Raw genomic sequence first — 12177 nt, 5'->3', positions numbered from 1 at the left:
GAAGTTTTCTAAATAAAGGGTAGTGTGAAAATCTTGCTCAAAACTAAATAAAATACAGCAAGAAATGGAAGTGCAGTGCGTGGAGGAGGGTAGGTTAGTGGTATAGCTTTTTGTGTAAGATGCTCTAAATATCTTGAGCTGCTTGAATTTTTGTGGGTAGAGAAGCACTGTTAAAAGTGAATTCCAATGTTTGTGGGAGCGTAAAGACAGACTGATTTTGGATAAGTTAATAAAAATGGATAATTATCTTGATCCCACTTCTAAGTAGTGTGTAGTGCTGTCGCAAAAGTTAAGTGGATGGCAAGATGGCACTAACGCTTCCAGAAGTCTTGGAGTGTGAGGATGTAGAAAGAAGAAACATTTCTTCTTTCCCCAGGTTCTCTGGCATAATTCAGATGCTAGAAGGTTTTTCTAATGGCCAAATTTTGTGTTCTTGAAACTTTGTAGCAAAACTATTTCAAAACACAGTGCTGTGTGTTACAGGCTAGATTTAGCTTGGCCCTTGACATGTGCATAAATATGGCTGTCACTGTTGTTTATTACAGATGTAATCACTGCAGTGATTACATCTGTAGAAACACCTCTTCTGCCTGTCTTCAGTCCTGTTCTGTTCAGTTTGAAAAATTTTATGTATGTTTTACATTGTGGTCTTTTTATTAAAAAATTTAATTATGTTCCATTTTCCGCTGAAACGTTCTAAAAGCTGAAGCATTTTAGAAGCTTTGAAAAAATGTAAAAAATGAATAAATGCTATTGCACAGTCTGACACAGCTGTACTGCAGCATTAAATGTTTGTTATTGTGAAAGCTAACGAGTACCTGTTTTGACATATCCAGCATACAAAACTTAAACACTCGTCTGTTTAACCAGAACATTTCTGTACTTTTAGGTCCAGTAAGAAATGAAACATGTATGTTGAGGAAATTTACAGTCTCTCTACAGAGCTTTGTGTCACTTACTGTGACATTGGTGCTCTGGAGCAACATGCTGTGTACTGAAGCCCTGCTTCCTGGGAAGTGGCTGGACATGTCTGCCAGTGGGAAGTAGGGAGTAAGTTTTTGTTGTCCTTTGCTTTTCTACACGACCTTTGCTTTATTAAACTGCCTTTATCTTGACCCATGATTTTTTTTTCTGTGGTATTTTCTGTCTCTTGTCCTGCTGAGAAGAGGAATGATAGAACAAATCAGGGAGTACGAAGTGTCCAGACAAGGTCAGCCCACAACAAGATGGGAAATAAACTTCCCTATTGCTTTGTAAGACCAAAGGAATACAGGTGGAGTATGGTGCTAGGGGCTTGAATGCTGTGTTAATACTTCTGAGATGACCAAAATAATGGCATGAACAATTTTCCAAATGTATCCTCCATGAAGGCTGGATATTGTACTTGAAGTTAGAATGTTCTATACATTTTGTTTTCTTGGAAATACAGTTCCTGGATGTCTCATAGTAATACAAGAATCTACTCTGATATCAGTAGCTTGTTCTGAGTGTGTAATAGTACTGTATTAGGAATTTCTGTTAGTGCATTTAGTAAAAATCACCACTAAAGTGATTTGAGCCCCTCACTTGTTGCATTTGTTAATGTTGATGCAAAAGATTTGGACTTGTGGTTTATTAGTCCTGGAGGAACACGTGTACTGAGATAACTTCAAGGACGTTAGAAATGGTCTCCAAATTTTTGAAGATGGTGGAGTTGCTTTGTAAATGTTGCTGTAGGTAATATTCTTCTATTCTAGGCCTGGTAATGCATCCAGGTGCAAATCTGACTTGCATATGAATCAGGACCCCAAGTGCAGTCTCAGCTTGTGGCTTCAGTGGTAGGTTGGACAATCAGGAAGGACAAAATTCAACTTGTTTGTGTTTTTTTTTTTTTTTTGAATGGATCTTGAATCCAGAAGTCTTGTTCAGTTTTCTTATCAAAGTGGACTTTGGTGGATTGATCTCTTAAGGAAGTCCCAAAAGTTGCATTATAATATCCAGAGAATACTCAGTTCAGAGTATTTTCCATATTTTTCCATACAGGCAAAAATGGAGTTCTGATAGATAATGAGCAGAAAGTCTTCAGCGTTTATTTTAAATTGTACAGAGTCTTAAAACTCAAGTAAACAGGTGAGAATCAATTTCTTGTCTCATAAGGCAGAAGCACTTTGCATGGGGAATTTAGCCCTGAAGACTGTAATAAGGTTTCTAGTGGAATCATAAGACCTGTATTAAACAGGCTACTGTTTATCTGTGGTTCCAGACTGTCCCATTAGTGTTTGCATGATGCTTGCTGCTGACAAAAAGATTGTGTAGACACAATCTTTAGTCTTAATTTTATTTCATGTGTGTTACATTAAATTAAGCCAAGTTCATTGCTTTATTGGCTTGTGTGTAGGTACTGTAGAAGTCAGTTGTGATTTAAAGGTGTTCATGCTTTTGGTATGTGTGGGCAGGTTCCCATTGGTGAAACAGGAGTTGCTGGTATCACTAACCAATTAGTATTGACCCTTGAAACCTGAGTAGTGTTCTCTATGATCTGTGGAAACGTGGATTGTAGTCTGCTATGTGCAGGTGAATTTCTCTGCACTTAGTGGTATAGCCCAGCATTCATCCTGCACCAAAATGTTTTACTGTGTTCTTAGGTAAAAATGCCTCATTTTCTGTTCAGTTTATTCTTAGTAGAGTTCAGGCACTGGCCATTTGTTTTATTGTGTTAGATTTGAAATACTCTTCTGTTGTCATGTGAACAGATTGCTTGCTTGACTGCAGAACAACATTTTGAAATTTTTCAAAGACGGGATGTATTATTATAATCTGAATGGTACAAGTCTAATCATGTGTTAAACTAATCCTCTAACTCTTTTTAGTTTTAGGTAGATAGTGTTTTTAAGTGAAGAAAAACTATACTTAATGTAGCATACGTTTTTAAATAAACAAAAACTTGTTTCCTGTAGTGCAGCTGTTGATGATACTGCAATCTGCCACAAAGAAAAAGGCTTGGGTACAGCTATAGAATGATTCTTTTAGCCATTAAAATTGACTAAAAGTACCTGTTATTGTATGCCTGGTGTTGTGTATAGAGATTCTATCAGTGTATTTGAAGCTGCTGTGTCTTGGTCTTGGGCTATTCCTAGGGCAAGAACCCCTGGACAGTTAAATGTTTTAATTTTGCCCAGATGAAATGTCTGGATGAAAAAAAACCACAGATGTGGAAGTGCCCTTTCACCTGCTTCATGCTGGGCCTTCTGGTATCCTGAAGTTGTTCGGGTGTTTTGTGGCCTGATGAATTTCATACATCAGCAGTAGCAACACAGCAGGTGAATTAAACTGGGTCCCTTTTTTCTCTTTTAGATCTCTCTGACTGCTAGTGGTCTGTAGAAAAAGGTAGAAGAGAATAAATTATCCTAAGTTGACCTAAGTAGAGTTTAAGATGTGTAATAGCTGCATTCCACATAGTTTCTGTGGGTTGTGAAGATAATTAAATTTCTCTCAAGACTAAATATTAATTTCTTCTGCCAGCCCCCTGCCTGTCACTAAAATAAACACTGCTTTAGTGGTGGTGACATTTAGAGTTAAAAATTTGCTTTAAAACTGAAGCTAGCACACTAGCTTTTAGACAGCTAGCTAGCTTATGTGACTTGTTTGATTTCTTCCCCACCCCCACCCCCCAGTCATCTTCACATCAGTGCTGTGCATTTAAGTGGAAGCTATTTTGTGTTTGCACAATAACTAAATGTGGTACTAAACTTATTTTATTAGACAGTAGAATTTTGAGGTTAACTGTGCTGGTCAGCTGTTTTTATTGAGTTTTACTTGCCAGCAGGGTTACTGCAAAGCAAGTATATATTACTGTAGTGATGACCTCCACTCATGCTGAAACAATATCATGCCTTCAGAGCTTCTAGTACTGTTTCTAAACAGTCTTTGTTTAAGATATTTGTTACTGAAAAACAGCCAGGAATCTGTTCCCCTTTTTGTAGATGTTTAATGAAGAGAGAACTCATGGAAAGGCCTTTTCTGTTTGCATGTTTTAGGAAAAGCCTCCAGGGTACTGGATTTTGAAGCAAAAGTGCACTTGCTTCTATTAAATGTGACACGTGGTCTGGTTTTCAGGTTAAACTGAGTGTAAGCAGTTGTGGCAGTGCCTACTCTGTATTAAGACTGAGCTACTGTAGGAGACTTTGCTAGTGGAAATAGTATTTGCTTTGGTAATTAACATCAATTACATTAGTTGTTGCAGTCTTTTAGTACTTATGTATGGCAGTAGGGCTGCTGATAACTGGGGCAGTTTGGAATAAGATACTTCAGGTTAGAAGTTCTAAAAAAATCCTTACATGGTTAGGAGGTGATCTTAATGAACTAGAAAGTAATGGGATTGTTTTGCTTCAGTGGTCAGGAGTTCATAGTGCATTTTCATGTTCTTTTTTTCTTAGCAGTGGTCTGTCTCTGTAAGGGTAGGAGCTGAATTGGAGCCCTTGAAGATGAGCTTGTTGCTGATGCAGCTTTGGAGGAAGTGCAGGTAGCTCAGGCAGGCTGGGTTTGTCAGCCTGATCATCTTGCTCCTGAAATGGAGCTTGTGCACAAGGGTAGATAACACTACTTGCCTGCTCAGGCACTGGTAACCACAGAGTATTGCGCTTAGCCCTCTACCTTTTTATTATGTGTTGATGTAGGATGCACCATTCAGGATGTGCATGACTAGAAAATAATGATGTAAGAATGATCTGAAATGTCTGTGCTAATTTAGATTTTTCCCTTGTGTAAAGCACTCCTCGACATTAGTGGCTGGTTGTCTAGCTGACAGCTGTCTGCTTTTTTTTTCTTTCCCTTATGAGACCTTGAATTTAACTTGAATAAACTGTTTTTCTGAAGAGTTTTGTTTTCTTATTTCATCAGTCCCAAATTATTGTGGCCCTCATAAAGCAAGTTCTAATGGTACTTGATTTGCAGGGAAATTAGTGGGCTGTGTTCATATGTCCTGACTCTTTTAAACTTGTATGAAACAATAATTTTCTTCTGAATCATATGATTTGAGGAAAGAGGGCTCAGGGATTCTGATATGTGATCAGTTCCACCTGTAACAAACAAGGGGAAGTGGTGTTTTCCAAACAGTGGTACCTTTAGTAGCTTCTGGTGGAAGCCCATACTATAAATGAAGAAATAAGGAATGTGGGGAAGTGGTGAGGTGCTTGAGATGAATACTATCCCACTGATAAATTTTCTTCAGCTGGAAGCTGCTAGAATTGTTTTCAGTCAAAGTTAAAATTGATTAATTCTAATAGATTTGAATACTCTCAATCACTTTCATTGTCTGTGTGGATAATTTCAGACAACAGTTTCATCTTCTACAGTTTCACTGCAGCTTTTTGGGAAATCTCACAGGGTTTGATGTTTCAGTCGCTAAGCACAAGAATGTCCCTTACACCCATTTCCTCTTTTGACAATATATGAATTTGTATATATAAAATACCTTTGGTATTATGGAGAAACTGTAGCAGAATAGGGAGGGAAAGAAGGAAACAAAATAGGCACTTGGACTGTGGACAGTAGTTGTTCCAGAGCTGAGTGACAGATATAATGTGGTAATTCTTGATTTTTTTTTTTTTTTTTTTGTCTTGCTCTGGCAAGCTTTAAGCAATGATGTCTTGCAATATTCAAGTTGTTGCACTTTTTGCTATGCAAGATCAAGTCCTACTCTTTTCATGCTCCTCTGTTCTGCCCTGAGCTCAGGGACTGTCTCAGGTATTTAAGCACCACATATGCTTTTCTTGGCTGCCAGAAGTGTACAGCCATAAACAGAGCAGTGAAACCCTTTCTGGCTGGATCTTTCTCTGTAAGAACTGTAGTCTCAAGGATTCACCTGACAGGGCAAGGCCCTTCAATTGAATTGGGGGCTGCATTTGTTCAGGCTCCCTCTTATAAAACCAGGGTATCTAGGACCTAATTTTCAGTCAACCAATAATATTTTCATAGGCATATGAGTAATTGCTTCTTATAAGCCCTCATAATGTATTTTTTGGGAACTTGTAAACAGTTGATTTTTGTCTCTTTAGCAAGTTTCAGGGAAGTACACCATCTTCCCTATGTGCAAGGAGGTAGATGACCTTTCACTATCATACGCATGCAACTGCTGAAAACCTTGTTTGTGACACTTGGGTTTAGATCAGCCTTCTCAGTATTCTACATGGCAGCAGCTTGTTGATGAGATGTACCTATAAATGTGCGTTCTCTGTACTCAGTGTAATAGCTGAAGGTTGTTTTTTCTGTTAATGTCTCTTGAAATATGTAAAGCTTGCTGCTGTGCCTCCTGCTGCAATGGTGACTGCCTGGAGGAGGCTTGTCATGCTACCTCTGTACATGAGAGCTTAAGCAGAACCTCAGATGCTGATGTCAGTCTTGCTATTAAGTGTCATGTGCCTAGCAGGACCTTAGCATGCAAACACCATTCCACTAAAGACAGTATTTAAGCTCTTCAGTCAAGCACCTCAGCTTGGCTTTTCTGGGGTTTTTCTTTTCCTTCTCTTTTACTGGGCATCTGACCTTTTGTACGTGTTGATGGACACAAAGCCTGTTTGGTGAGAGAAGGGTTCAAGTCTGTAACATTCACTTTAATTAACCAGCCCTTTTGCTGTGGTTCAGATGTCTGTGCCTGGCTTTCTTAGTAATTGTTCCTGCAAATTGATGTCTGTTGAAAGCGCTGACATCAAGTGATACTCATTCTTCAGCTCTTGGAGAGTATTTCAAGTATGTGAACTGTGGCACAAGTAGGTTTGTGTGAATGCTGTCTAGGAAAGGACAGTTTGTTGTACTTGTGACCCCTGGAGATGGGACCCATGTATCTCAAGAAGGTCCTGTTTTCTTAATCATGATTGTCCTGAAGGGGAAGTTCATCTCAGAGCTGCCATTCTAAAAGAAGGGGTAGAAGTGCTTTAGATGGCTGACTGGAAAAGTGCAGACTGTGTTCAGCTGCATATTGCCAGCACACACACGTGTCTCAAGAGAGTAACTGCTCTGCCTCTATTACTGACAGCCTTTGCCTCTTCAGTCAGTAAAGTAAAACCTGACTTTATAAAATGTTTTTGGGAAACAGGGAAAAAGGCAACAATGGGAGTGGTTGTGCAAAAGTTACCTATGATTAAATAAAGGAACTGTACTGGAGAACTGCTACTGAGTTCCTCAGGGCACTGTTTGCTACTTTTGAGTTGACTGTTATAAAAATTACTAGGTAACCCTTGGTACTTTAGTAATATGGTAATGAGTTCAAGTATGTGACTGACACTAATGTTTTGCAAGTTATACAGTGATTGCTTTAAAAAAAAATCTCTGCACTGCCCTAGGAACAGTGGGGCCAAAGCCAGCTGTAGTCAGGTGTATCCAAATGCACTTGTTTAGCAGGGTTTGGTATTGTTCCTCCTGTCTTGCACAGTGGCGTAACTTGAAACGTGACTTATGTGAATTAACTTGATGTTGTGGAGGAGACATCTCTTCTAATGTTTGCACACCTGTTCAACATTTGAACTTGTGTAGCTAAGTGAGATTTGCATAGGTAACAGCTGTTGCTTGAGGAGAAACCAGTTGGTTGTTTGTTTTCCCCCTTGTGCTTCCCTCCTCTACCTGCCTCAACCTGTTTTGTGAGCTGCAGGCCTTGTATTCTCTGAGTTAACATAGCTCTGACTGGGGCTGGTCAGAGAGCTAACATGCCAATTTTTTATTTTTGGTGACTGAAACTGTGCTATGAGTGAGCTGACTCAAGTTTCTACCTGTTCATCTGTAGATTTTGACTTTCCTGAGCTTTGCTTATCATGAAGTTGTAACACATCTATCTGTTGTGAAAGAGTGCAAGAATTTTTTTGTTATTTAAAAAAATAAGTATTGTTTTTATAATTTAAAGAACTGCTCTTCAGAGCTGAGTCAATTGCATGCTCCTGCCCAGCTTAGACTGCTAGTTAGGTTTCTGTAAGAAGTTTTCTTTTTGAATAATAACATGTATCTGCTCTTTATTCATACTTGTGGTTGCTGTTCTGACCTGTATGGTAACAGCTGACTGTGCCTGCCTCTAATTAGAGCTGTACCCATTTTCTGTGGGCATCTGTCAAGTTACTTAAGCAACAGAATACATGGAGTGACTTAGTACGTACAAACCTCTTTGAAAAGAGCCTTATTGTGTTGGCATTAGCATAATTGTTAGAGTAAGAAGCATGTTTGAGCCAGCTAGCTGTGAAGTTGGTAGGTGGTAGAATGGTGTTAATAAATGTTTCAGCTTGGTTGCAGTCAAATTTTTGTGTTCTTATAATCATAGCAATGTGATACCTAGAGGAATACTATTCTCATAGAAAATCTGCTGTTGCTTGATGTCTAATTAGTACTGCTTGAAGATATTGCTTCTGGGTCTGAACTGTGAACTTGATTAACCCATATTTTTAAGTCACAACATAATTCTGAGATATGTGTTTAATTATGTTCTGTATTAAAGGAAGGTTATTACACATGAGACCAAGCAAATATGGCTTAAAAAAAAAAAAACCAAAAAAAATTTTGAGCTGGAAGGATTTAACAGCATTTGAAAGAAGTAATTTTATATAAAGACCGGACTTGCTTTAAACCTGGATGCATGATTTCACTCATTTGGATTGGTAGATATGAGCTATAATTTAGTACAACCATTTGAAATTTCTGTAAAATACTATGTTGAGTATTTAAATACTTGATTCTGGTAAGCAGTAGTTGCAATAGAAATGGATTTTGTAGTTGCTTGAAGAGGAAACAAGGCAAGTTCTTGAGATAAGATGTATCTTAATTGTTTTTTAATTGGTCTTTTTTAATTGCCCCACTAATTTTTCTTTAGTGTTCGAAATAGAGCCTTTTGAAGCAAGATATGCCTTGTTACTTCTAGTTACTGTTTGATTTTGAAAGATGCAGCAGTGTCTGGTTAGATGGCTTGGACTTGGGGATGGAGCAGATAAGAAGGAAAAGAAGGTGGTTAAAGGAATAAGCTGGAAAATAGACTTAATGGAGAGGTGGTATTGGCACTGCTAGGAAATGTCAGTAAAACAGGAATTGGGAAACAATTTTTTTTTTTTTTTGAGAGCCAAGTATCTTAGTTGTCTCAGTTCCTTGGAAATACTAGACTTCTTATTAAAAAAAAAAAATCAAAACAACCCAAACCAAAGCACAAACAAAAGAACCTCAAAATGAAACCAAAATCACAACACCCAAACAAAAATGATCCCTCAAAATTTCTGTTTTTGCTTGTTGGGCCTTTCCAAGGCATACTGAGCTGCAGGTGCTCAGTTGTTAAAACTCTAACTCATCATGCTAATGGCCAGTAGTTCAGAAGGTGAAGGTTCTATGCTAATGGTTAAATTATCAAGTCAACTTTGACACTTTTTCCCTGAAGTTGTACTCATGCCCATTATGGATTTGATGTGAAGATGACAAGAAATTATGTAAGGCTAGTTAGTGCAGTTTGGTTTTGTTTTAAGGTGGAAGAAATAGTAGTTATAATTCAGTTACATATATGTGTTAGTTACAGTATTTATGTGTGTGTATATATATATAAAAAATAGGAAAACAGCCAAGAGCCATTAGTCTGAAAAAGTGTATATTGTTCTGGTGGATTATTCATAGCTGAGTGTAAGTTATCCTGAAGTGGAAATGAGACATTTTAAAAATGCATTGCAAAATTTCTAAATTCTCTCATTCAACTCTGCCTCCCTCAACATTTAAATTGAGAGGTAAGTTCCTGATCAAGCACTTGGAACTGAAATGAAAGCTTGCCTTTTCACAGTGCTGAAGTTTGGATCGTGGTAAATTGTCTGATAGTTCATCCAAAAACAAAGGTCCCAGTGAGAGAAGTGAGCCTGACAGCCTTCTGGGTCTGTGTGATACCTTTTTTGTTTGGTACAGCTCCTTATCATAACCAATGCAACTACTTCCTCCATATTCTAAATGTGTCTTTACTTTATCTTTGAACTGCTTTCTAACAGTGGCTTTTAGACTTTTTGGTCATGATCCCCACCTGATATTCTGATCAAGTACTAAGATGAAAATCTTCTACCCTGCAGCACAGCCAAGTACAGCGTGGTGACATTTCTACCTCGATTCCTGTATGAGCAGATAAGAAAAGCTGCAAATGCATTCTTCCTCTTCATTGCCTTACTGCAGGTATTATTTCATTGCTTTTCCTTGTTTATAAAGTGAAATGGTAATGTAGTAAAAGTTATTTCTGTTGTTATGCTTAATTGCAAAGCAATTCTTAACCTTCCTTTAATAGTAATATTAATGGGGTATGTAGTTGGTAATTGAAATGGGAAGACAGCTTAGAGGCTTATTTCCATGTAGTTTGTAAAGTCAAACCTCTTTTATTCTTAATAAGTGAAAATTACTGGTGTCATAAAACATGGAGCTATTGACCATTGTGAGAAAAGAATGTGTGACTTTCTTGTGAAACTTCTGCTTAGTTAGTTCAGATTATCACTGCTTCCATGTGAAGCAGTATAATTTTCTTGTAAAGAGAAGAGAAATAGAATGAAAGGCGTGTAAAAACCAGTACCTTCTAACTTTGTTATTGTTTCTTCAAACCTACTTGGACTGTAGGCTAGTTTGCCCACTGAAATGGAGTATCTGTGAGGCACAAATAATACAGTAGATCAGAGAGCTTTGTCTTCTGTCTTCTGAGAGCTTTGCATAAAATTCTAAATGTTCCAAAAAATAATTTTGAATACAAATATAAAAGGGCTCTCTTATATAGGGTCTCTTTTCCCTCTGTTCACAGCAAATTCCAGATGTCTCTCCAACAGGAAGATATACCACCTTGGTGCCATTGCTATTTATTTTAACAGTTGCTGGCATCAAAGAAATCATAGAAGACTATGTGAGTATGATTGATGAGGATAGGGGTGAGTATGATGGGGAAGGCTGTGCTAAAGACCAAATGTCTCAAAAGCTATAAAATGCCTTGAAGCCATGCATCTCTGAAATCTCTTGAGTCATTGCTCAACAGCAGCAAAATATTGTTTTGACTTTCAAAGTGCTTGACTTGAATTTCTGTAATAAATACTGAAAATACACTGAAATCAATAAGTATTTCATTATAGTTGGCGAACAAGAAAGCAGTAGAAATCAGGACATTTGTTTCTCCCTCTTCAAGCTTGCTTATTAATGCTTTTATTAGAAAGACGGTGTAGAATCCTGACAAATATGTGACCTTTTCAGATGGTCTTGAAAATGGGGGTTGGGGGGAGGCAAGCAGCTTAAGGACAGAGAAGACTATTTTGGGGAAAATCTGCTCTATCTTGCTTGTATACTTTACATCAGAACAAGGTCTTTCTGCTTTGCAAAGTACTGATGAGTGAAATCATTTGGATATCAGTCTAAACAACAGCATGTGGAATTTATGTACATGGATATTTATCTAAATATTGTGGTCCTTACTGTTCCTTTTGTTTTTCTTCAAAAAAACGCAGCTTTGAAGACTTTTTTTTACCACTGATAAAGGTTTGAGTGTGGCTTCCAACACGGGGACTTTCACTTTGAAGTTTATAATTATATTCTTTATACTCTTTTACAAACCATTTGAATTTAGATGATCTGTGACTTTTTAGAAAAACAAAACAAAAAAAAACCCTGTAAAGGCAAAAAGAACCCAATGTATCATCTTGCAGTTTGTTGTATTTTTAGCTCTAATCGTTCTCAAATTTGTGATGAAGTGTAATGAGGTGTAATGAAATGTTTTGTTTCCTTACAGAAAAGGCATAAGGCAGACAGTGCAGTGAATAAAAAGAAAACAGTAGGTAAGCCTAAACAGTCTTTAAGTATTTAAAATGCAAATAGTGAGTGCTTACTTTTGAGCAATTCTGTTGGTTTAATGGTCATGATGGTGAGGAATGCATATCTTGTGCACTAGGTACTTACCAGTAATTTAGGATTTTACTTTGCTAAAGGTTTCAGACTGATGATTGATGTCCTTACACTTGAGGGTGAGGCATTGGGAGGATTACTGGAATTTATAAGTTGATGTAATTTCAAAGTTGTCCAAAGTTACTTAGTTCTCAGCTCCTCCAAGAAAACCAAGCAATTTTTTCCTTACCAAACTCCATCCTGATGAGTCTAACACCAAAACATCCCAAACTAAAAAAGCCAACAGCCTCCTGAAATGTTAAAAGCTGCTGTCAGAAGAATTTAAAGTCATTTTTG

At 37.6% G+C, this 12177-nt stretch overlaps 1 protein-coding gene across 6 annotated transcripts in view; it reads left to right on the top strand.

The window, feature by feature from the left end:
* Positions 1-12177, top strand: part of ATP8A2 (ATPase phospholipid transporting 8A2) — a 313847-nt gene that overhangs the window by 37006 nt on the left and 264664 nt on the right. For 5 of the 6 annotated variants that reach the window (XM_059838776.1, XM_059838775.1, XM_059838772.1 and 2 more), the window contains exons 3-5: positions 10047-10146; positions 10757-10855; positions 11729-11774. In XM_059838776.1, the coding sequence (XP_059694759.1) occupies positions 10047-10146; positions 10757-10855; positions 11729-11774 (245 nt within the window). Of the gene's footprint in view, positions 1-10046; positions 10147-10756; positions 10856-11728; positions 11775-12177 lie in introns of those variants that run through there. The other variant, XM_059838777.1, reaches the window with a different exon arrangement.

Source organism: Haemorhous mexicanus, chromosome 2, assembly GCF_027477595.1.
Source record: "Haemorhous mexicanus isolate bHaeMex1 chromosome 2, bHaeMex1.pri, whole genome shotgun sequence".
Lineage (NCBI taxonomy): Eukaryota > Metazoa > Chordata > Aves > Passeriformes > Fringillidae > Haemorhous > Haemorhous mexicanus.
The sequence above is the reverse complement of the archived record's forward strand: the minus strand, read 5'-3'. Positions and strand labels throughout refer to the sequence as shown.